Source organism: Callorhinus ursinus, unplaced genomic scaffold (genome assembly GCF_003265705.2).
Source record: "Callorhinus ursinus isolate GAN/ISIS: 27379988/994484 unplaced genomic scaffold, GSC_fseal_2.0 scaffold47, whole genome shotgun sequence".
NCBI lineage: Eukaryota > Metazoa > Chordata > Mammalia > Carnivora > Otariidae > Callorhinus > Callorhinus ursinus.
Window position 1 is genome coordinate 4950700 of NW_027397109.1, and position 26061 is coordinate 4976760.

A 26061-nucleotide genomic window follows, 5' to 3' on the forward strand; every position below is an offset into this window, starting at 1 on the left:
AACGGATCCAAGGTAAATAAATAACAATCATGGTTACTGTGTTAACTGCACCACCACTACCACCACACTTAGTAAAATTTGTATTTGTACCACTAAACAAAAAAATAAGCTCAATGCTTTAGAAGAATACAAGGCAATGCCTTAACATTTGTTAGTCCACCATGGGAAAGTGAAGTTACTTGGATAAAATCTCTTATGAGGCTGTGACCAATCTGTAGTCCATTATCTACAGTATTTAATCCTTTAATTTCCAGTCTCTGTTCTTGGAACTACCTTAATTTACATTATCAGTTTAATCTTTTCCCATTACTACTTTCATTAGGTCTCACTCCTGCTGAAAACCCAGGACCAAACCCTTTAATTCTAGCAATTTTGACTCTTCATGTAACTTCTTACATCCTTTTTGCCTTCAACAACAACAACAACAACAAACCAAGGCCCCAAATGAAGTCTGTGCTGCAGTCTGAGCCAATGATTTTTTAAGCTTGCACATATTTGCTAACAACTCATCCACTACCTGGGATGCCACATCCCTTCTTTTCGATCTACTGAAATTTTGCCTATTGCTCAGGACTGAATTGGTCGTAAGCTCACTGTGAAGCTCGCCCTGAATAGTTCAGCTCACACTGACCTACACTCTTGAAGCACCTGTGGTCTACAACAGGCATCTATGTATCAAGAATTGTCCAGAAGGGGTGCCTGGGGACTCAGTCGGTTAAGCGACTACCTCCGGCTCAGGTCGTGATCCTGGAGTCCTGGGATGGAGTCCCAAATCGGGCTCCCTGTTGGGTGGGGAGCCTGCTTCTCCCTCTGGCCCTCCCCCTTCTCATCCTCTCTCTCTCTCAAATAAATAAAATCTTAAAAATAAAAAAAAAGAACTGTCCAGAAGTTTTGACTTAAATGTTTTGAGCCTCATTTTCCCAGCTAGAGTATGAGCTTGAGGGACTTAATTTTATTATTTTATATCCCCATATAATAAAAGCCATTCAAGAAATATTTATTGCATATCTACTATAAGTTATGCCCTATAGAGATATAGATGTGCCACTAGGTATATTTGTTAGTTGAATTAATACCTGAAGAATCTTTAAGATGCTGTATTTTGGAATTTTATATTGGGCCGAGTCCTAAAAAAGTATTATGTTGCTATTTCAAATATAAGTTATTCTTGTTTATCAATATTTTCCTGAACTTTCATGTTTTAGTTTTAATGAAAATCTCATTTTGAAAATATAAATGGATTTCTTTTTTGAGAATTTATCCTTACATTAATTACCTACTGATTCTGCTTCATATAACAGTATTATGTTTTCCTTGGTCATTAGCAGATTTGTCTCTGAATTTCCTAATCTACAAATATACAAAATTTGGATCCAAAGCTGATTCTAATTTTCTTTTCTATCTTCTGATAGATGAATTGTCTATTATGCTAGGTATAATATACAAAAATACCCATTTCACTTAAAAATTACAATAATATGACTAAGTGTCCCTTTAAATTCGTATTAATGCAACAACAACAAACCACGGCTTTTTAGGGTATATAATAATCTATAATTATTCTTATTACCTTGTTCCCTTTACCATTCAAAAATCTAGATTATTTGGAAATAACATTCTTCCAACCTCACCCAAAAAACACTTCCTGAAAACTCCTCTTCCTGCCACTCTTAGATTATTCTGTACGTTAAATTCTCCTTTGACGCTTATTCCTTCAAAACTATCGAAAAACCGGAAAAGTTTCTTTAACTCTCAAATCTGTGTCGTAAAATCCTTTGTTAAATTTACCCCGTACGTAGGAGAGGTTCTCCATTTCCAGCGAATTACACAGTCGTCTCGGCAGCCTGATTTGCCAGTTTGGTTCCCGCTGTATCAGTTTGTGATTCTTTGCACAAATTAATAACCATGAAAAAGTCTACAGCAGGGCAGTTCCAGAGTAAATTACAGCAGTCTTTTCCCGTAAAGCAACCTGGTACTTCACCAAACTCCGGCGAAGAATGAATGATAGAGCATGCACCAATAGGGAGTGGAGAACAGTATTTTGTCGAAGTTTGCAACCCAATCCTGGGGAGCCAGAGGTGGGAATTTTAAAATGGGGTTGTTTTTTCCTCGGAATTTTCTTAAAGTGGTATCGCTGCCTGTTGATGTTAAAGTTTGTCAAAGATTGCAAAATCGCTAGCTTAAAGAATTTTGAGTAACTGTTTTGAGTGAAGCAAGATGTGAAAATAGACACACATTCAAATGGCCATTCTGACACATAGAATCACTTGGCTATTTTTGTGTCAGTTTCAGGGGCCTAGAAGTTATTGTAAGATGTTTCATTTTTTGTGATCAAACATCAGACGTTAAATTAATGCGTTAAAATATTTCATGTTTTTAAGAAATGAAAACTACGTGGCTAACATTGATTGCTTTAAAAATTTGTCATTCTATTGTCAATCATTTTGGGAGTCACTTTCCAAGATTAGGAGCAAGTTTTATTATTTGGGTCCATCCTTAACACCCTATTTTTGTTTTTACACAAACTGTAGGTTTCCTCATTATAAGCCTAGCAAAAAGTTCTTAAGTACTACAAATTCTTAGGTATTTAGAAATGTGTATCAAAGTTCTTAGAGCTACATGACATTCCCCATGCCATATACTTCAGTAACTTCTGGAGACCAGGTTTAATAAACAGGAAATTAGTATTTCATTATAACTCGTATCTTGTTTTGGAGTACGTGTTATTCTTATTTAGTATAACTGCTTTTTAGATTATTCATCTCTAACAGTAATTAAATAAACCAACGGGAAACTAGTTATAAAGTCAAGGTTGCTTGACAATGCATCGCTAATAAATTAATCAACAGCAAGCTTTTCAAAGAACAATGACAGCAGTTTGAGAGGAAGTTTTAAAAACTCATTTCAGAAAGTTGCCATATTAACAAAATATTTAAAAAATAAAATGTTTTTAAAATGTTCCCTAACAATGTTTGGAATTCTTTTCTTTTTACCAGCATAAAGCTCTCTTCTTTGATGTCTCCTTCCGCTGACATAGGAATTTTCGTCTTGAAGAAATATTTATTGACGGCCTACTCAGTCATGCTAGGAACTGAGGTAATATTTAAGCTGTTATTGTCCTTTTAAGCGATCGTTTCTCACAATAGACCTCAGGTATTTCAAGAGTAGAGACTAGATTACCCGCCTCATCGTTGGAACAAACCTGTCAGCGCGCACAGCGAGCCCTTAAATCCTATGCTTAGGCTCACCACCTGATACTAACCTTGGCCATATTACAAACCCACCAGACCTCAGCTTTTCACTCGTTAAACGAGTATAATAATAGTACCTGTGTCATGAGATTGCTGTGAGGATTTAGTGAGAATACGCATAGCTCTTAGAACATTGCCTGGTACACAATAAGCGCTCGGGTGTTATTATTGTTGTGTGCCCCCAGTGCGTACAATGAATGAGAGCGGGAGTGCCTGAATGAATGTATGAATGAAAGAACACATCAGTTATTGGCAATGCCTGAGGTTGGAGGGGGCTAAACGGCCCCCACAAAGAGCAAAGCAAAAGACTGCGATCAACATAGTAAAACTACAGCCGCAGCCGGAAGCCAATGTTGAGCGGGGGGCGGGGCCAGTCTGGAGGAAGTCGCGCTCTTGGCCAATAGGCACATCGCTTGGAAAACGAACTTCTCGTCCGTGCAGTTTTGAAACCGCGAGAACAGGGACGACTTATCGCGATGCTCCGTCTTTCTCTCCGCAGCTCCCTCTGCCCCCACTCTCCGTCGTGCGGGTTCCGCCCCGTCCCGCCCCGCCCCTCGCCGTCCGCCCTCGCCCCGCCCCCCAGGCTCCCCGCCCCTCCCGCAGACCCTCGGCTTGCAGTCCAGCGCCGCCTGCGTCCGGAGCGCTGGCTCTGCCGGCGCCGAGGTGAGTGCGGCCGCCTGTCGCGTCGGTGGCTCGCGAGGCTAAGGGCCCCCCTGGCCCGGCCCCCGGCCAGCACGCCGGGTCCGGCAGAAGCGTCGGGGCAGCGGCGAGTGGTTCCTGGCCCGAGCGGGCCTGTCCCGGCCTCGGGTCGCCATAGCTGCCAGGCCCTCCCCGCCCTCTGGGGCCGGAGAATCCCGATACCGGGTCTGTGAAATCCCTACCACTGGGCTCGCTGCTTCCAAACCGTAACGACCTTAGTGTTTGGTTAACTCGGGCAAAGCGGCAGGTGTTTTGCTTCAGACTTACTGAGAAAACAACCTTTTACAAATGCTTTTAGTGTACAGTTTTTAATTCTCTAATCTCCAATGTTAGGAAATTGGAGTGGGTGTTCTACTGAATTAAATATGGAAGTCAGTTTGAGGGTCTTTCCTTTTACACACACCTGCTTAAAATGTATGGGATTTTCTTAGGGTGGGAGGGTTTATTTGTTTTAAACAATAAAGTGGCTTGGTGTTTACATGTCAGAAAACTTGTGGAGGTTCTGTTGAATATGTTCAGTTAATATTAAGTATACCATTTATCTTTAACTGTAGATAAGAGGTAGTGAAGGGAATTTATGTGAGAAAATTACCCATCCTGGTAAGGGCTGTATATTGCCAATGAATGCGTTTTGGAAAACCATGAGCATTACTTATTATTGGCAGCTTTCAGATTTCATTTGTGTAGATTTTATCTCCCAAACTGCCTTGGTAGCCAGATGCATTTTAATAGGGTGTAATGATGTTTTAAAGGCAGCCGATTCCCAGCCGTCAGGATTCAGAAGAAAAACAATTAGGTTACACCAAATTCTCTTCCTGGATCTTCCATCAATGAGTGTGGGTTTTGGATATAGTTTTGCTTTGTAGTCTTACATTTGTATAAGCTTCACCTACCACTTAAATGATGATGGGGAGAAACACAGGCCCCATTGAAGTGCCTGAAAGGCTATATTGTAAGGCAGGGCACCGGCTTTGGAGTTGGTCCACCTGGGTTAGAATTCTGGCAAGTTACCCTCTGAGAAACTGCTTCCTTATCTATGAAACAGGCTGAATACTGTCTATCACAATGCAGGGTTGTATGGATTAGGGATCTTTATGGTCCATAGCAAGCACTTGGGATATAGTATCTACAAGATGACCATAGATTACAGAGTGAAAAATATTTACCTTGTAGTATTACATGTCCTACTTTCATCAGCTGTTTGAGGGCCTGCTTTGTGCTAGATATTGTGCACAGGCAGGTATACAAGAGTGAAGAAAGCAAGATCTCTGCCCTCAGGAGCTTACAGCCTCTTGGCTAGTTTGACAATAGATGGGTACACCAATAAATATTTAGATTACAGGTTGGGAGGAGTCCTACATATAAAAGAAATAGGTTTCTCTGAAAGAATAACAGAATAGTTTTGGATAGGGAAGTGATTTTTACTTAGAAACTCAAAGTTGACGGGACAGTGCTTTCCAGGCTAAAAGGAGACTTGCAACTGGTGTGAAGAGTTTGGCTCTTGAAAGAGACTGGAAAAAAAGGCCTAGAAAAGCCCAGGAGCTTGATGAGAAGCCAGGGAGGGTGCTGCCGGATAAGGCTAGAGAGGTGCATGGGGCCAGACTGTGAGGAGCCCTCAGTGCCTGATCACAGTTTGGTTTTCTAAAAAAGCTTTTGAAGGCTGTATTTAGTTGATATGTGTGCGCTAGGGAGTGAATTTACCCGAGAGAGGTACGGGATTTACATTTTAAAGGCTCCCTGCTAAGTGATTAAGGTATTAGAATATGACTAGAGTGGCACCAGGAGACCAGTAATACAGATGGCCAGGCAGGAGATGACCGTGGCTTTTGGCTGGAGGGAAAGATGTCGATGGACTTGAGATGTATTTTGGAGCTGGAAACCGCCAGCGTTAAGACAAATTGGAGTGCGCAGGTGAATGACAGGATGGAATCATTCATGACTTCCAGCTCTTCGGCTTACACAGCTAGGTGGATAGAGGTGTGTGCCATTAATTGAGATGAGAAGCACTGGGGAGAATTCGGATCGGTGATGCAGATAAAATGTGTTAAGTTTGAGGCACTTGTGAGACTTCTAACCTGCTTCAAGTTTACTACTTTGAATTGTAACCCGGGAAACTTCTCTTTCCACACAGAATCATTGATATTATTTCTAGTTTAGTTCCCCCTTTGCTTTACAGGTGAGAGAATTAAGATGTAGAAAGATTGAGTATGTTGCTCAAAGTCACATATGTCTCATAAAAATAGGTAGGTGTGTAGGTAGAATCAGTATGGGAAAGTTTTGAATTCTCATGTTGCATTGGGAATATTATTGACTATTCCATGTTGTCTGCTCTTTTAGATAAAATGGCAAGTCCTTTCTTATTAGCTAGGAGTTGGAGTTTGGAAATAATAGAAAATAACCAAAAAAGTTATCAAAACTGCTTATCAAAAGCTTGTTACTACATTTTGCACTAACTTGGTGTTAATTCCCAGTGAAAATAGTTTTTCTTAAAAAAAAAAAAAAATTCTGTTTGAAAGGTACTTTCTATTGGGGAGTTTGAGAAAGGATGCCCAGGAAAATGAGAGTAGAGTCATTGAACAAAGCTCAACTTTTTAGTGTTTTCACATTTCCTTAGTATCCTGTGGAGGACTTTGAGTCTATGTATGTAAAGAACCCAGGCTTTAAAATCACTGGACAGCCTCTTTACCCCAAGGGGGGAAAAATCCTTGCTTTTATCCCTTATGAGCTCTTTGACCTTGGACAAATTATTGAAGCTCTGAGTTTGTTTCTTACGTTAAGTGATTGTGAATGAAGTTTGTTTCTGCTCTGTGCCTAGTTGATAAGATGGCAAATGTTATTTCTCTTCCTACCCTGTCACTTTCAGAGCTAGGAGGGAATTTAATCTGTTCTGGGTTCTGGCCTTTACCAATAAATTGCTATCTCCATTGCTTTTATGTTAGGCAACTGAGGCCTGGAAAGATTGTAATAATACAAGTTTCTTATTTCCTAGTCAGTATTTCTTCTTTCATTGAAATAATAAAACCATATATTCTTGGACTTGCTTCTTTACTACTTCTGATAATCTACAAAGCTAGGAAGAAAAAAAAAAAACCAAAGAGATAAAAGAAAGAAAATTAGAATATAGGACAATATAGATACTAAGAAATGAAGAAAATGAAACTGTTAGTGATCTAGATATATTTTGTATGTGTTTATCAATATTTTTGAAATACCTTAAGGTAAACATAAAATGAGGTAGTTCAAGAAGGAAATGGGTTTGCTATATTTGATTTTTCAGCTTTCTTTGGTTGCAGGTTATGAAACTGGTCTCTGTTCTGTTCGGCATTCCTGTCTCAAATTCAAGACATATTTTTTTCAGTTAGGACTGTTGCTGCGAAATGCTAAGTAAGCTTAAATAGGGTATTTTTAATAGTTGTCATTTTAATCTAAATATGTGTGATAAACTTAGTTGTTAGAAAAGAAAAATAATAGGGATTGAATGTGTAATTCTCTTTTTAATGTCTGCAAATAGCTGTATGTGCTAACTGGTTTATTTGGTAATGCATATGAGCAGTATCATAATTATTCAATTTTCTTGTTCTCTTTAGAAATGGACCAATTTTGACAAGATGTAGTGCTGCAGTGTGCCTGATGGGATATGTTCAGTCATGGCATCTGAACTCTGTAAGACGATCTCTGTGGCAAGGCTGGAAAAACACAAGAATTTGTTCTTAAATTATAGGAATCTGCACCATTTTCCATTGGAGTTACTGAAAGATGAGGGACTACAGTACTTGGAGAGGCTCTATATGAAAAGGAACTCCCTTACAACCTTGGTACAGTATTATATTGCATTTAAAAAAATCATTTATAATTTGACCAAGATATAGTTTACATATCCTAAGATATTCAGAGCAAGATGTACATCCCCTCTTGTTATATAAACAGGTGATAAAAATGCAAATACAGGGGGTTCTCATTAGCTGAGGATTCATTATCCAAGTCCCTGCAGTATAGGGTTGTGGGAGGAGTTGTATAGGAAAGCAAAATATTCGCTCAATATACCACTCATAGAATTAGTCTCCATTCCAAAACCCCACTTCACTTAGCCTGTGCATCTTTCTCTGCTTTCTTTGTGTGTTAAGCTTCCTAGATGATTTTTGGATGTTACCATATCCAGTGGACCAGTTAAAAAGTAAAGAAGAGAAAGGCCAACAAAGATGAATGACCCTGAGTTAGAGGCATTTAAAAAGAGATGATTTGAAGATTAAAATATTAAGACAGGCATTTGGGAAGCTTGATGTAGCCTTTCTCTTTGGGGGGAAAAAACATAACAGAAACATCCTCCCAAACCAAAAAACCTTTATGATTGCACTGTGAAAATCAAATGATGTTGAATTGGACTATCATCCAGTTTGTTGAAAAAATTTTTGCCACAGAAGCAACATTTGATTCACTCTTCATGTTGTAAGAATAAGCAGATAGTTATCATTATAACCTGATTTTTTATTACATATAGGGCTTTATTAAATATTTTATTACATATAAGATTAAGTTTTATTACATATCAGATTAAAAAAACTTTAAAATTTTTTTCAAGAGAATTTGTTACTCTGGCTTCTTATTTCCACTCATTGTAAAATTTGGTCTCTGTTTTAAATGTATGTGCTTTATGTGGTCTTTTCTGGTTATCACTTAACCTCATTTGAGTCTTATGCTTGAATTCTTATTCTTACTCCTTTTATGATGACTTCTTTGTATACAGACCTATTTTTCATTCCCTTCTCTATATTGGACCATCCCAAAGATCTGAAAGTATGCTTTACTGGCTTCATTTAGATGGAGTGTTTTTGTGGAAAAGTTTTATTTAATCTATCTAAAATACCTCCAATGAGTAGAAAACATAAAATTTGGTTATCTTTGCTGTATCTGATAGTAAATGGAAATACGCCTTTCATTTTTAGTGTTTGGCATTTTGGTGTATATGTTATTTTGAGTGCCTAGTTAGGTTTTTTTTTTTAAGTAGATTTTTCAGTTTTAAAATTCTAATTATCTTACTAATCAAACTTTAATAACACAATTGTAGTAATCCTTTTGGCAAAATCATCATTGCATGAGGTAAAACCACATTTACTAAGTGTTTTTCCCCCCCTTTGAGGAAGAAGTGTTGTGAGAAATAATTTAAGGATTATAGCCCAGATTTTCCCTTGTTTGTTACTGATGTACAAAGGAACAGTTGTGAGTGGATTATTTCTTAACTATTAGTCAAAGTCCACTGGAGTGAGTTTGTTCAAAGAAATCGACCTTCGTTTATAAAAGTTACAGTGAGCTTTTGGTTTTGTGGCAGTTCCTCAGCTGCAGTTTTCAATTTGTGAAAATATTTAGGTATCAGCTCTACAGTTGTAACCAATAATTCATAATGGCTCACAAGCACACGTTTCAAGTTCGTGCTTTGCCACCTTTTTTTCATCAGAGATTAAATTGTTGCATATATTTACAATGACAGGTGTATGTGTTTTATTTGAATGTCTTTTAATGAGCTGGAGCATTTGATTCATGTGTATCAAAGAGCTTTTAAATTGTAGAGTGCTATACAGATATCAGAGTGGTAGGGCTTGTAGCAGCCCGGCCATCCCATTCCCTGACGGTACTGATATCCAGTATAGCCTAGGAGTGGCTTACCACACAGGTTTTGAAAGCAGATGAAGAAATACTTACCCTAGAGTGCTCTAAACTTGTGACTTCAGGCTTTTAGAATGTTTGCTGATGTTATTGATAAAGTATATTTCCTAAAGAAGATTTGGTTTTTGGAATGTGACTTACAACTACAATACTGTCCAAAGGAAAAACAAAACAAAACATGTTATTGGAAACAGATGGTATCTTAACACCATTATGGGTTAATTGGCCCCCCTTTTTTTTTTAAAGGAAGCTTGGGAATCTGCCAATAATTTTCATTTTCACATTGTTTTATTATTATTTATTGACATTGTTTTATTGTGTTTAAATTCTTTCTCCTCAACATTCACCCTCCCTTCTCTCCCCACCCCTCACTCTATGAAGCCTTTCTGTGTAAAGAGAAGTCACTAATGCACCACCTCTGCCCTTCCTTTCCCCGCGTCAAGGTGCTTGGTATAGCACAGTGGTTTATATTTTGCAGGATGATTGTATGTTAAATACTCAGAATTTGGAGAATGTCATATTAAAACTAAAACAGAGCAAAAGCCTTTTTTATACATTTAAAAGACTAAATTTCTCATATTTTAAATACAAAAACGATACATGCCCGAATATCAGTGAATATAGAGGAACACATGGAAAATAGTTGTCTCTTCATCCGGTTTTATACTGTGGAGTAATCAATGTTAATAGTTCGGTTGTGTCCTTCTGCTTTGCTTGTATGTATGTAATTATATCCTTTATCCCCTTTATAAACAACAAAATAGAATCATACTACGTGTATTTCTTTGCAGATTTCTCTTTTTACTTTACGGTATTCTCATTCCATTAACCTCTAGGCCAGGAGATACATATACATCCTTATATATACATGTGTGTTTGTGTATAGGATCAGGTCTTAAAAGTAGGATTAATGGGTCAATGGTAGGCACATTTTACGTTTTAAAGTACTTTAAAAAAAAAGATGTAGCTATTTATTTGAGAGAGAACGAGCACAAGTGGGAAGGGTAGAGAGGGAGAGGGAGAGAAAATCTGAAGCAGGCTGAGCGCAAGCCTGAGACCACAGGTCAAGCTGAAACCAAGAGTCAGACGCTTAACCAACTGTGCCACCTAGGCACCCCGTTTTAAAGTACTTTTTATCAGTACAGTTGATACTTGAACAATGTCAGGGTTGGGGTGCCGACCCCCTGCTCAGTCAAAAATCCACATATAACTTTTGATTCCCCTAAAACTTAACTAATAGCCTTCTGTTGATCTGGAGCCTTCCTGATAACATCAACAGTTGATTAACACATAGTTTGCATGTTATAGGTATCATATACTGTATTCTTACAATAAAGTAAGCTAGAGAAAAGAAAATGTTATTAAGGGGGCACCTGGGTGGCTCAGTTGAGCATCTGACTGTTGAATTAAACTAGGGTCATGATCTCAGCGTCATGAGATCAAGCCCCATGTGGGCTCCATGCTCAGCGGGGAGTTGGCTTGAGATTCTCTCCCTCTACTCCTCCCCCCTAACCCCATGCACGCTCATGCACACTCTCTCTCTCTCAAATAAATAATAGTCTTAAAAATAATAAGGAATAATCTTAAAAAAATCATAAGGAAGAAAAAATACAGTGGCAATTATACTGTATTGAAAAAATTCGTGTTATTAGTGGACCCATGTATTACAAGCCTGTGTTACATAAAGGTCAACTGTATTTCATTATGCAATATTACCATTTATTTGTATAACTGAGAAATCTTAAAAAAATTTTTTTAAAGATTTTATTTATTTGAGAGAGTGAGAGAGAGCATGAGAGCAGGGTGAGGGGCAGAGGAAGAAGCAGACTTCCCGCTGAGCAGGGAGCCTGATGTGGGGCTTGATGTGGGGCTGGATCCCATCATGACCTGAGCCGAAGGCAGCTGCTTAACTGACTGAGCCACCCAGGTGTCCCTTAAAACTTTTTTTTAACAGTCAATTTATATAGGAATTCAGTTATGTAATGAATAGGTGAATCAGTAGTAGTTAGGAAACATGATTTGGGTTCCTAACATTTATCTTAGAAAAATTTTTTTAAAGAATTTGTCTGTAATTATTTTAAATGCAGCTCAAGAATTGTGAAGTCTTTTTTTTTTTTTTTTTTTAAGATTTTTGTCTGTTTATTTATTTGAGAGAGAGAATGAGATGGAGAGAACATGAGAGGGAGGAGGGTCAGAGGGAGAAGCAAACTCCCCACTGAGCAGGGAGCCTGACGCGGAACTCGATCCCGGGACTCCAGTATCATGACCTGAGCCGAAGGCAGTCGCTCAACCAACTGAGCCACCCAGGTGCCCCAAGAATTGTGAAGTCTTACCTTCATGGAAGTTAGAAGATAATTAGAATAGGAGATATAGGTTCTTTGTCATGTGACAGGTATTCACATAGTTGTTGAATAATAAATAAATGAATATAAAGTAGATTAAGATAAGGACTATTAATACAGGTATAAGAGTCCCAGACTGAGAGCCTTCAAGGGCAGGGACTCTGTCTTAAATTCTGTATCCCTATGCCTGGCCTACTGCCCAACATTTGTAGAACACAGAATCTAATTCTCTGTAGCAGGATTGTAGAAGATTTTTTTAAGAAGATGCTTTTTGCATTGACACTGAGGAATGACATTGGCAGGAGTTTGGGAGGAAAAGTATTCATTCAACGTGTACTTATTGATTATTTACTGTGTACCCAGTACTCTTCGAGGCACTGATTTGGAACAAATTCTTGTGGAATTCTCATGGAATTTTTTATTTGTTGACATCCCAAGCTGAAGGGAAAGTATGAACTAAGACTCAGTGGCAGAAGGTTTAGGGGACAAGTCTAGGCACCTGTTTTGCATAGAGCAGTGTTTCTGTTTTTTTTTTTTTTTTTTTTTAATGTGTTCTTCAGAGCCTGAGGGTTCCTAAATAGAGCTGAGGTGGAGAATTATGGGGAGATGGAGCAGTAGTGTGTCTCCACTTCAGCCAGAGCAGCTCTCCATCTGTTTGCTTTGTATATTGGTGCTCTCTACACCAACCCCCACATGGGTGGGATGTGTTGATCTGGTTAATGTTTTCAGACTCCTTTTAGCAAAACCATTTATTCAGAAAGTTCACTAAATAGGTAGAACTGGAATTATTTTTATTTAGGGGATGGGATTGGCGAGGATCTTGCCCAATCCATACCTCCTTCCCTTCCAAGGAGCTGTATGGATTGTCTAGGAAACCACAGAGTGGAATAGAAAGCCACTAACTGAGCACAGCTGACATGAGAATTCTGCATTCTGCCCGGCAAGGCCATCTGCTTGGGAACTGAAGATTTGTAGAGAATGCAGGTTTGAAATGATGTGAAGAATCACATGGCAGTTTGGCTAGAGAAAGGTAGTAGGATTGTTGGCATTAGTCAGCAGGCTGTTGGTTGCTAGGCTTATGGTGGAACTGTCTGCTTATTTAGGGGATTTTCTCCTGCAGTACCCAACTCTCTGAGGTGTGAAGAAGGTGGACTGTTGCATTCCTGCAGGCTTAGGTTTTTTCCAGGTGGATACAACACAAGTGCAGAGGGACTAAGGAGGTTCAGGAATTTGGCAGGAGTGTTTGGGGACATGGAGGATGGAATATGGAATGTGAGCTGGATTGGAGGCAAAGAAAGAAAGGAGGAGTGAATGGACAGGGAGAATGGAGAGGGGGCCAAAGGACCCACTGACGTTGAAGAATTGTATTGGGCATGACTGAGCCAGCCATCTAGGAGGATGGGACATGTGGTTGTGGAGGGAGACTTCAATTGTGGAGAAGTTTCAGATGAAGGCCAGATATGAGTGTGCAGGATGAAGGAGGCTGAGGGGAAGCTTCCTCCTTTCCCCCCTCCGTACCCCCACCAGAAGAAGCTGGAGTCTTTCTAATTGTTGGAAATTGCTTGGAAGCAGCAAGCACCAGTTCGGACTCTAACCTGGGGGTTCATGAAGGAGGCAATCAGCAGTGGAAGCATTTGAGGACTGCGGTCTCAGGAAGGGGGTGTTTCAGTATTTGGTAGCAAAACCTAATATTAGGAGATAACAGACCCCCAGGTTCTTGTGCTTAACCTCTTTGGACTTCAGTTTTTTTTTCATTTATAAAATAAAAGGCCACAAGAGCCTTGAGGGGAAGAAAAGAAATCTCAATGTGGAAGCAAAATCACTGAATGGATCTGCCAACTTCTCTTAATGAGAATAGCGGGCAGGAGGTTTTCCTGGGGACCTACCCAAATGCTAATGGAACTCTCACCAGTTGCCAATTTTATTTATACATATGAATAGACAAGGAAGAGACATCTAAATTTTAATGAAAGAGGGGAGTTTGGCTTATGTCTGAGCAATAAGAGCAGATAGATCTTGATTAATCAATTAATCTATGCAACAAGAGAGAACTTAAGAGTGATATCCTCCTGGGACTGAGGGGAAGAAGAGGCCTGTTCACTCCCCAGATCGGGGTGGGGCATAAGACGGAGAGGATGCAGGAACCGGGAGAAGACATTCTTTTTTTTTTTTTTAATTTTTTATTGTTATGTTAATCACCATACATCATATCATTAGTTTTGGATGTAGTGTTCCATGATTCATTGTTTGTGCATAACACCCAGTGCTCCACGCAGAACGTGCCCTCTTTAATACCCATCACCAGGCTAACCCATCCCCCCACCCCCCTCCCCTCTAGAACCCTCAGTTTGTTTTTCAGAGTCCATCATCTCTCATGGTTCGTCTCCCCCTCCGATTTACTCCCCTTCATTCTTCCCCTCCTGCTATCTTCTTCTTCTTCTTTTTTTTTCTTAACGTATGTTGCATTATTTGTTTCAGAGGTACAGATCTGTGATTCAACAGTCTTGCACAATTCGCAGCGCTCACCGTAGCACATACCCTCCCCAATGTCTATCACCCAGCCACCCCATCCCTCCCACACCCACCACTCCAGCAACCCTCAGTTTGTTTCCTGAGATTAAGAATTCCTCATATCAGTGAGGTCATATGATACATGTCTTTCTCTGATTGATTTATTTCACTCAGCATAACACCTTCCAGTTCCATCCACGTCGTTGCAAATGGCAAGATCTCATTCCTTTTGATGGCTGCAGAATATTCCATTGTGTATATATACCACGGCTTTTTTATCCATTCACAGGAGAAGACATTCTTGACCTTCCCTATAAAATATAAACAGGCAAATCGTAAAAGAATATAGATAGTCAAAACACAAAAAGATGTTTTCTTCCAATAGAAGGTAAAACATTGATCATCCTTTCCTACCAGATTAGCAAAAACTAGTATCTAGTGTTGAAGATACTTGATGTGGGAGACTAAGAAGATACTCTTACACACTATCAGATGGAGCGGAACTGGCTGAATATTTTTGGTGGGTGGTTTGACCACATCTGGCAACATTTTGCATAAGTATGTGTTTGAATCAGCATTTTTCACTTATAAGAATTTACACAATGGAACAAATGTCAAGTGAACCAGGATGTTCATCACAGCACTGGATAGAATGAAAAATTGTGAAAACCTAAATGTTCATCATTATGGGATTGGTAAAAATCTGATAAAATGATCTAACATCATTTGAGTCTTTAGTAAGTTCCAGGTACTGTCTTAAGTAATTTACATGTATTAAGATTAATTAATCCTCAAGACAATCCTGTGAAGTAGGCACTATTATTATCCCTACTTTATAGGCAATAAACTAAGGCATTGAAAAGGACATAGATCCAACTTAATAGTGATTGTAGTTGTGGATGGGGGGCAGGCAAGAGAGTGGGGGTGGGAGCTGAAGAGAAAGAGCCTTACTTAAGTATGTAGAGTAAAAAGGAAAGACTCTATTAAGTTTGGTTTATATTTTTTTCACTAAATACTTATTTTTACAATTAAAAAAAATCAATTAAATGAGATTATTGGGGGTGCCTGGGTGGCTCAGTCGGTCGAGTGGCTGCCTTCAGCTCAGGTCATGATCCCAGGGTCCCGGATCGAGCTTATCCTGCTCAGGGGTGAGTCTGCATCCCCTCTCCCTCTGCCCCTCCCCCCCCCAGTTGTGCTCCCTCGCCCCGCTCAAATGAATAAATAAATCTTAAAAACCCTAAAAATGAAATTGTTGGAATATAGTACTGCTAAGATCTTAGCCGGCTCTCAAGTTGTATTAATCAGTGCGTCTAGCTATTTGATTTACAATGATGGGATGCCTGCCCTTATGTTGACATTGATGGCTCCTGCAGCTGGTGGCTGGGTTGAGGGTGAAAAGGGTCAATGTCTGGGAAAGTTACATAGCGGTGCCCTCCACCCCCTTGGAATTTGGTAAGAGTAGGATCTGGATTAAATGAACATCAGAACACCTTCAAGGCAAAACAGTAAGGAAATGGTAAAAGAGCATCCTGCCATCAAGTGTGGCAGAAAAATCTGGGAGAAAGAATTAAGTTTTGTTTTTGTTTGTTTGGTTCACTTTGAATTCCAACATAAGGGGCTTCTTGTTTTTCTGTAACTTGTTGGACCCTCCCAGATTTAACCACTGCTGGGGTGCAGGGCCTCCATAATCATTGCAATTGCTCTGTCCTTGAGCTAGTTCTATTTAAAAGCATCTTAGTTCTTTCCTTTTTTAAGATTAAATTATTTGAGAGAGAGAGAGAGAGAGAGGGAACAGGGGGAGGGGCAAAGGGAGAGGGAGAGGATCTCAAGCAGACACCCTGCTGAGCATGGATCCCAGTGCGGGCTTGATCTCTCAACCCTGAGATCGTGACCTGAGCTGAAATCAAGAGTCTGACGCTGAGCCGACTGAGCCATCTAGGTGCCCTGCACCTTAATCATTTCTTAAATTGAATGTGTGGAAATGGTATGTCAAGTGGTAAAGCATTCAGATACTCTGTGTTTTAATGCTGATGTGATATGTAATATGTGATACAGTCCTGTAAAACATTCATTACAAATATATCCTGTCTTAGTAATCCATATATACCTGAAGAGTATAAGTTTTATTATAAATCAAAGCTGCTTTTCCTACTTGATTTTCAGATTTCATTGTTTTTCCCCTCATTGTTACTGGTTAATTGACAGTAGTTCCCTGTCAAATAGTTACCAAAGTATTTGAAATAGTTTGGAAAATGAAAGTCTGACCTATAACCTAATTCTGTTTATTGAATCATAGAATTTCAAAGCTGGATGGAGCTTTTTAGATAATTTAGGCAATTTTTCAAGGGAAGTAAGCTTAGAAAAGGTTAATGGATGGGTCCAAAGTCACTTTTATGGCCACTTAGCGCAAATACCGGGTCTCCTAATTGGTCATCTGGTCAGTCTTTCATTTTCCTTCTGCAGGTGTTTATTGATGACCCATTTCTAGCCTAGCACCATCTAGTTAAATTTTAACCATCTTTATTCACTGAGGAGTATTGAGGTGTTCCATGTTAAAGTGAGTTTTCTTAGTTACCTCTGTGAAATTTACCTTTCAGATCCACCATGTAACTTTTCTTGATAGAAATGTTTTTAAAACATGTATCATTCTATGCTTTCTTAAATAAAATATGGGGAACATGATTTAGCCTACTCTTTGTGACTCGGTTCTGCCTTGGGAGTTAGGAAGAGAGGGTTTAGGAAGAGGTGGCAGGGATAGAGGTCTTCCCTTTACACGAGACCATATCCTTGTGCACTGGAAGGGTTCTGTTTGCAAGCAGAAGCCTCAAAAACCATTGCTATGTATGTGTTTCCACAAGTTGAAATTCATTTTCAAGCATTCACTATACTAAAATGAGGCATCTGTGCATTAAAAATGAGATACCAGTTTCTAAATGTTAGCCCCATCAAGTCAACAAATACATATATAAGTGAGACACTTGAAATATACATTGAGCTTGAGATATCTCCCCCCCACACAATAAACAATTATGTCTTAGTCTTATAGAATTATTCATGCTAGGTGTAATTTTAATGTTTCATCTGGTTTTATGGGAGTAAGTGTTCAGTATTCTTTTTTGTGTGTACTTACCTGTTGCTTTGAGAATTCCATTCATAAAATGATACTTATTGGATGCATATTAAATAGGTTTTCAAAGAAATAGAAACTAGGGGCAAATGGTTCTCTAACCTTCAACCCTTGTTTATGATATTTATGTAACTTGCATTTTTAAACAAATATTGTTGAGATTACTTGAAGAAACATTTCAGTAATTTTTGTTTTTCTTCTTTTGAAAAATGTTTTCCTTGGTAATTAAATTTTTATCACAATCCAAATGCCTATTTCAGTTTTGTAAATGTACTGGATATACAGTCTTTAAAATTTTTAGCGTATTTTCTCTATGGGTGTTTGCTAAGGAAAAAATATCAGTCTTTAGATTTTACATTTTGGCAGTAAAACCTTTGCAGTTTTGTAGATACTTAAAATACTCTTATTTTCATTTTTTCAGAACATGACAGTTTTATCCTCTATGAATGCCAAATAAATATTTCATCATTTCTAAGAAAGATAATTTAAAAATTTATCATTTATACAGTTAAGTAGTTCTTTTTCATGTTTTACATCTAAAAGAGCTGAGTTTACGTGAAAAATCGGTAGTATCAAGAAACAAATTTTGTACTGGTTTGATAGCTGCCAACACATGCAGCTATTAATGTTTAAATTATAATGAAGCAGTATTAAAAATACAATTCCTTAGTCATTATAACCACATTTTAAATGCTTGGTGGCCACCATATCAGACAGTGTAAGATAGGGGATATTTCTATCATTGCAGAAAGTTCTATTGGACCAGTGGTGTGTTTGGGGAAGAGAAAGAATGCATTAAAATCAATAATGCCCAAATGTCCATCGACTGATGAATGGATAGAGAAGATGTGTGGTGTATACACACACACACACACACACACACACACACACACACACACACGCATACATATACACAATGGCATATTACTCAGCCGTCAAAAAGAATGAAATCTTGCCATTTGCAATGACATGGATGGAGCTAGAGTGTATTATGCTAAGCGAAATAAGTCAGAGAAAGACAAATACCGTATGATTTCACTCATGTGGAATTTAAGAAAACATGAACATAGGGGAAAAGAAGAGAAGCAAAGCAGAAAATAGACTCAACTATAGAGAACAAACTGAGGGCTGTTGGAGGGGAAGTGGGCAGGGAGATGGGTGAAATGGGTGATGGGCATTAAGGAAGGCACTTGTGATAAGCGCTGGGTGTTGTATAGAATTGATGAATCACTAAATTCTGCACCTGAGACTAATACTACTGGAATTTAAATAAAAACTTGATAAAGAAAAAAATCAGTAATGTCATTTTTATCATTTTTGTCATGGAAGTCCAATTGCAACTATAGTTAGTGCTACATATTTTTAGTGCAAAGCAGGGAAGAAAAATTATCTCAGGGTTCTTTTTAGGCACCTCAAAGACAACTTAAGAAACAAAAGAATTTGTCCACATATTTGAAAAATTTTCTGTACCTCATTTTCCTCCTTTCTTTCCCTTTGGAAGTGACTTTGTTAATATTTGTAATGCTTTGTATTCAAGCATTCCATGAATTTCCAATGGAATTTTTCTTTTAACAAACTTGGGACATAAGATGCCTATGATTATTTTGGAAGACATACGCCAAGAAATTTGGATATTTGCTGCAGATTTTTCACTGCTTTCCTTTTGGATAGATTAAAACAAATAAATAAAGATGTTATGCTCACATTTCCAAATAATCATAATTAGTATTTTCTCATAAAACTCTGACATATTTTGGATTATCTTTTTTGTATTGCTTATGAATAAATTACCTACATTTGCATTTGCATATTTGCACAGCATAGTCACATTTTTTTTCTGGGAAACGGGATGTCAGTGGTAGCTTACAAAATGTATATAAATTTGCAGTGGTACTTGACCTATCAGTGATTGCACAGCCCTTCCTAGGAATGGTCTTCTCTTCGCAAGACGGGTTAATGAGCTGTTAATGCTCTCGAGCGCGTTTCTTCTCGACCCCTTCTCCCTCTCTCTAGCAACCCCTTTCCTCCCCTACACCTCCCTCCCCAAAAAAGTATATAATGCTTCATAGGATAATTCAAATGAAAACCATAGGTAATACCATTCCTTCGTGCTGCTCATTTCAGAAGAAATTAACTTAACCACCAGAGATGTGATGTTGGTAGATGCAAGTATTGAGAATCCACTGTGTTTTTCTGTCTCCAGGAAACACCAAGGAAATAGGACAAGCGTTTAAGCAAGGCTGATGCTTTTTTGGGTCACTTAAAGTTTATTTGGAGAGAAATTTAAAAAGAGGAAAATGAGTAATTAACAGGAAGTGAACCAAGAGACAAGTGGGTAAATGGTAATAGACATTAGGGAGCAAATGGTAACAGGTCTCTGGAAAGCCTTTATAGGACTGCGGAAGAGGAAAGGGTGTGCTGGTTATCTCTCTGTTCCCATTAGCATGCTAGTTAGCGTCTGACTCCTCTGTGGAGAAGTAGTGCTATATGATAAATATTAAAAGGGGGCACCTGGGTGGCTCAGTTGTTAAGTGTCTGCCTTCGGCTCAGGTCATGATCCCAGGGTCCTGGGATTGAACCCCGTGTCGGGCTCCCTGCTTGGCGGGAAGCCTGCTTCTCCCTCTCCCTCCCTCCCTGCTTTGTGTTCCCTCTCTCAACTCACTCTCTCTCTCCCTGTCAAATAAATAAAATCTAAAAAAAAAAAAAAAAAAAGAAATACAAGAGGATGAATGGGTTATGCTGTTGGCAGCAAAAGAGGTCTACCTTATTTGTTCCCATACAGTCACCTAGTACTTAACTCACACCAGTATACTTGCTTGGAAACAGTGACATCAAATTACTGATTCAACTAGGAAGCTTGTTGAGTAATGTTGTGATGGTTTGTAAATGAAGTGCTTTTTTTCCTTCAATACCAAAACTTGATTAACTTTTTTTTATTAAAAAAATAATAAAGGGGCACCTGGGTGGCTCAGTTGGTTAAGTGTCTGGCTTTGGCTCAGGTCATGATCTTGGGGTCCTGGGATCAACCCCAAGGTCCCTGTTCAGGGGGGAGTCTGCTTTTCTCTCTCCCTCTGCCCCTCCCCCTGACCGTGCTCTCTCTCTCCCTCTCTCAAATAAGTAAAAATAATAATTTTTGAGGTGAAATGAACTTAATGTAAAATTAACCATTTTAGAGGGAACAATTCAGTAGTATTCAGTACACTCGCAGAGTTGTACGACTACTGCCTCTGTCTAGTTCCATACATTTCCATCACTGCAAACTAAAACCCCTTGCTCATTAAGCAGTTTCTCCTCATCCCCTTCTAAACCCCAGCCCTGTAACCACCAATCTGTGTTCTGTCTTTATGGATTTATCTATTCTGGATAGTTCATGTAAATGGGATTATTCAATATGTGACCTTTTGTGTCCGGCTTCTTTTCACTTGGTAGTGTCCTCAGGGTTCATCCAAGTTGTATTGTATATCAGTCCTTTATTACTTTTTATGTCTCAGTAAGTTCCCATTGCATGTGCATACCACAGTTTATTTACCCATCCATCTACTGATGGATGTTTGGGCTCTTTCCACTTTTTTGCTGTTGTGAACAGTGCAGCTATGAATATGGATTACAGTTACATGTTTGAGTACCTGTTTTTAATTCTTTTGGGTATATACCTAGGTGTGGAATTATGGGGTCATATGGTAACTCTAATTTTTTGAGGAACTCCTGAACCACTTTACCAGCAAGGTACAAGGGTTCCAAATTTCTCCATATCTTCACCAACACTCGTTCTTTTCTAGTTTTTAAAATATTATTATTACAGTGGGTTGAAGTGGGTAGGTGTGAGATGATACTGCATTGTGGTTTGGATTTGCATTTCCCTAATGCTAATGATGTTGAACATCTCTTCATGTGCTTGTTGGCCATTTGTATATATTTAGAGAATATTCAAATCCTTTGCCCATTTTCCAGTTGGGTTGTTTGGGGGTTTTTTGGTAAGAGTTCTTTATATATTCTGGATGTTAGACCTTGAACAGATACATGATTCATAAATATTTTCTCCCATTTTAAATGTTGTCTTCACTTTCTTGTAATTCCTTTTTTTGGTACTTGATATGTATTTTTTAAATTATGTTAGTCACCATACAGTACTTCATTAGTGTAATTCACTTTCTTAAAATATTCTTTGTTGCACAAAAGTTTTTTAATTTTGGTGAAGTCCATTGTATTTATTTTTTCTGTTGCTCCTCGTGCTTTTGGTGTCTGATCTCTGAATCCATTGCCAAATCCACAATGATAAAAGATTTACTTCTATATTTTTTCCTGTGAGTTTTATGGTTTTAGCGGTTATATTTAAGTCGCTGATCCATTTTTAATTAATTTTTGTATGTAGTGTGAGGTAGAGGTCCAGCTTCATTCGACTTTTTTATAAATGCTGTAAAAACTAAAATACATTTAATTCATGACTTCTTTTAAATATGTTTTTAGAGGTCAGGATGGAGCAGGTTTTGCTGAACCCTGAATCCTAGTGGTTTTTAACAGCACAATTATTTCTTTTACTCATACTGCATGACTCTCTGTTGCTTGGGGACTCTGGTTTATGGTATCCACAGTCAGGGATGAAGGCTGACAAAGCTTCCATCATGTGGTCACTATGAACTTTATGAACTTTTATGTAACTTTTTGTATTTCACCTCAAAATTTTATTTTTTTAACTAAAAAAAAGTAAGTTTTGGTACTGAAGGAAAAAAAAAACATTTAGTTTACAGACCAGCACAATACACTCACTAAGCTTTCTAGTTTTTGTAACAACACCTCTCAAAGTCATGAATTAAGTGCATTTTAGTTCTTATAGCTCAGGCTCTTTAAGGCTACCACTTTAACATAATTTCACTCACCAGAGTAAGTCATTTAGCTATATCCAGCTTGAAGAGAAAAATGCAATCCTACCAGGTGCCCAGAAGGAGAAGAAGAAAAAAATTGGTGGTGCACAGTGCCCACCAGATAACATCACTGAACTAGTGTTTGCAACATATTTGGAAGTGTTGGTTCCAAGATACACAATTGAGAAACATTCCCATTTAAGGGTGTTGGCAATTTTTCTTAAAAGGGTATAGTAAAACATCATTGATTCAAAATTAGAGGTAAATTTTATGTTTAACTGTGCTTGCTGAAGTTTACTTTTACATTATTTGGAAAGAAAAATTATTTAGCTAAATGTAATGTGGGATTTAGTGATGAGAATTTTGGCTTAATTTAGAAAATAATTTTTAACTAGTTTAATAGGAAGTAATTCAGTGATGCTTACCAGTAGGTGTCAGCCACAGCCCATGCAAAGTGCTGCTTATTTGTCAAAGCTTTTTGGACAGGTACTAATAAGGGGTTGGGTTTTTTTTTTTTCCCCACCCAGTATTCTAATGAACAGTTTTCTTAAGGTCAACTTGCTTATTTTTAAATAAAAACAGAGTGTATCTACTCGTTAATAAAGATAGGGTAACACACCATTATAGCAGGAGAAACATTATTCTGTGCTTAATTGCGTGTGGAGCTGTATAGCTTGAAAGAGCTAACTAAGTTCTCATGGGAAGATTAGAATAATGTTTGATGACACCAAGTAGGCATCTGGAAAGAATGACCACAGGTCCTGTGAGTCAGCCAGATGCGATACCGATTGTTGCAGATAGAACAGATGAGGTTTTTTTTTATTGGATAAGTCTTTCCTTTTCAGAGAAACAGCTGTTATTATATTAAACCTTTTATTGAACCCCCCCCATATTCCCCCATCCTCAGCTGCCTAGTTTGCCTAGGAAGCTTTGTATGTATGTCCATAAATGGAAGTGCATATTCTCCTTAATAGAGGAGATACCAATACTAAAAGAAACATTTTGAGGATTTGGACAGATCCAAGAGTAACATATGAGGAAAGACTTGTTGTGAAGGATCTCATTGCATATATTAATATCAAAACATATAAAACAGGGGCACCTGGGTGGCTCAGTCGGTTAGGCAGCTGCCTTGGGCTCAGGTCATGATCCCAGGGTCCTGAGAGCGAGCCCCGCATCTGGCTCCCTGCTCCGCGGGAAGCCTGCTTCTCCCTCCCCCACTCCCCCTGCTTGTGCTCCCTCTCTCGCTGTGTCTCTCTCTGTCAAATAAATAAATGAAATTTTAATATATATATATATATAAAACAAAAAAGAATCAGCATTTGAAAATGAAATACAAGTGATTTTATAAAAAATGAGTACTCAGTAAATGCTTCTTTGTCTTCATAACAATATTTGTATTCAGTATTTGGCTATCAAAAGGACAAGGATATATGTATATATAAGCAGCTTTGGATGCTGTTGTGATGTATTTAAATACATCAGTATATCAACTGAAATTAGTGATGTCATTTCCTTGTTTAAAAAACCGTGGATTTTTATTGTGTTCAGAATTTTTTAAAAAAGTTTTCCCATAGTATAAGATATAAGCTCTAATGATGTTTTCCATGCCACTCTCTGCAAAATCATTATAGACCTTCGTACCCTATGGCCCAGACATAGCAAATTAATGGTATTTCTCTTACTGAGTGTTTATAGCCCAAATTGGATAAATTATGATTGATTACTCAATTATGGAGCAGTTCATGCTGTGGGTACTACATTTTTTAACTTTTAATGTAATGTTTTTCAATTATATGAGACATAACGTGCTTACCATTAAAAATTCAAATTATACTAAAGTAGATGGAAAATAGCAACCCTAGTCCTTTCCCTAATGATAATCATTGTTACTAAGTTTCTATATGAAAATTTACTTTCTTACAAATATAAAACTGTCTAGTTTTTCACTTTTGTTTTTCCATTAACACGACTTTTTTAGAGGTGGGTGGGGCAGAGAGAGAGGGAGAGAGAGAAAGAGAGTGAGAACCTTAAGCAGGCTCCATGCCCACCGAGCCCTACAGAGGGCTCTATCTCACAACCCTGGGATCTTGACCCGAGCTGAAATCAAGAGCTGGACGCTTAACCGACGAGCCATCCAGGTGCCTCTAACACAATTGTTTTTATGGCAAGATTTTTGAAAATGAAAGATCTGTTGAGAAGTACTATTAGGGAATTAAAGCAGAAGAGATTGAATTTGCAATTTCCCAGACATACCTCCCTCTCTCACCTTTTCTGTTGCTTCTCGTGCCTAGAAAGCTAACGGGAACTCTTCCTCCCTGCCCCACAGCAACCTCTGAAAATTTGTCTTTCAGGACTCAAGCCACACCTAATTACTACTAAAAAACTATTCCTGATTCTTTGTTGTTGATATCTAGCCTACGCTACAGTATGTTTGAGTGTAGAATAAAATATATATACATATACTTTTTAAAAAAAATATATAAGTGTATATATATATATATATATATATATATTTTACTCCTGACTCAGTATGCTCCTCTAGTCTCAGCAACTCCTGTCTTTGTGTAAATTTGAACTGTGTGTGTGTGCCCGCGTGCACGCACACATGAGCGAGAGAGAGAGGGGAGAGGCTTTCAGTTACTTGTAGGAGGCTTTTCCTTTTACCCAGTGCCTTCAGCAGAGACCTGCTTGCAGTCTGTGAGTGGAATTTCTGATCTTTACATGGAAGGGCCAGTCCTTCCAAAACTCAATCTTGTAAGGCACCTAGATTCGTCCCAATCTGTCTTCCCAATGGCCTGTTTCCTATCCCTGCCATACCACACCCCTTAGGACCTGTGGCAGGGTCTGCCACTCCTCTGGATCATGAGCTCCAGCTTACTCTGGTTACCCTGAGCTTAGTTAGGTCTTGGTTTCTGGCACCTGGGGATTTCCCTTATTTTTTTCCGAGGCACGTGATTTGCGAGTTTGGGGGGGGTGAGTGTTAGTTTTCTAGGGCTGCTTTACCAAATGACACAGGCTAGGTGGCTTAAAACAGAAATTTATTCTCTCACAATTCTGGGGGCCGGAAGTCCAAAATCAAGGTGTGGGCAGGGTGGGTTCCCTCTCAGGGCTCTGAGAGAGAGAATCTGTTCCTTCCTTTCTCTTTGCTTCTGGTGGTTGCCAATGATCATTGATGTTCTGTTGGCTGTGTCACTCCATTATCTGGCTCCATTGTCAGATGGCTTTCTTCCCTCTGTGTCTGTTAAGAACAGTCTAGTTTCTTCCATGACTGTGGTGGAATACAAGGTTTCTGGTTTTTCCGAGAGAGATTGATTTTTAAATGTTCAAATGTATAGGTTTAAATTATAGTATGAGCTATGTAAGCATAAAACCCAGACCTGCTGCTTTATTATTTTTGCATTATTTTCTCCAGATTTACAACCCCCCCCAAAAGATACTACTTTGTGTTTAAGCTCATTAGAAATGTTTATACATTTTTCAAAAATAAAATTTAATTCTGAGTTTTTAATTTTCAGCCAGAAAACCTTGCTCAGAAGCTTCCAAACCTTGTGGAACTGTGAGTCTGTTTATTCAAATTTTTTAAAAAAACAAGAATGAAAATAATT

General features: G+C 38.4%; 2 protein-coding genes and 1 long non-coding RNA gene across 11 annotated transcripts in view; 1 reads left to right on the forward strand and 2 right to left on the reverse strand.

The window, feature by feature from the left end:
* TTC23 (tetratricopeptide repeat domain 23) overlaps positions 1-1964 on the reverse strand; it is an 89964-nt gene extending 88000 nt beyond the window's left edge. For 2 of the 4 annotated variants that reach the window (XM_073882486.1, XM_073882485.1), the window contains exon 1: positions 1571-1758. Coding sequence is in view for 1 of the 4 variants with exons in the window: in XM_073882483.1 (XP_073738584.1) it covers positions 1789-1813 (25 nt within the window). In the remaining 3 variants the exon portion in view is untranslated. Of the gene's footprint in view, positions 1-1570; positions 1759-1788 lie in introns of those variants that run through there. The other 2 variants (XM_073882483.1, XM_073882484.1) reach the window with 2 other exon arrangements.
* A 1818-nt stretch (positions 1965-3782) lies between these two features.
* The window catches only part of LRRC28 (leucine rich repeat containing 28), a 160289-nt gene continuing 138010 nt past the window's right edge, over positions 3783-26061 (forward strand). For 2 of the 5 annotated variants that reach the window (XM_025893162.2, XM_025893158.2), the window contains exons 1-3: positions 3783-3914; positions 7538-7765; positions 25972-26012. In XM_025893162.2, the coding sequence (XP_025748947.1) occupies positions 7598-7765; positions 25972-26012 (209 nt within the window). In that variant the 5' untranslated portion in view covers positions 3783-3914; positions 7538-7597. Of the gene's footprint in view, positions 3915-3991; positions 4116-7537; positions 7766-25971; positions 26013-26061 lie in introns of those variants that run through there. The other 3 variants (XM_025893160.2, XM_025893159.2, XM_025893161.2) reach the window with 3 other exon arrangements.
* Positions 14617-26061, reverse strand: part of LOC112839987 (uncharacterized) — a 44248-nt gene continuing 32803 nt past the window's right edge. The window contains exon 4 of one of the 2 annotated variants that reach the window (XR_012375260.1): positions 14617-14775. This is a non-coding gene — a long non-coding RNA (uncharacterized lncRNA). Of the gene's footprint in view, positions 14776-25653; positions 25746-26061 lie in introns of those variants that run through there. The other variant, XR_012375261.1, reaches the window with a different exon arrangement.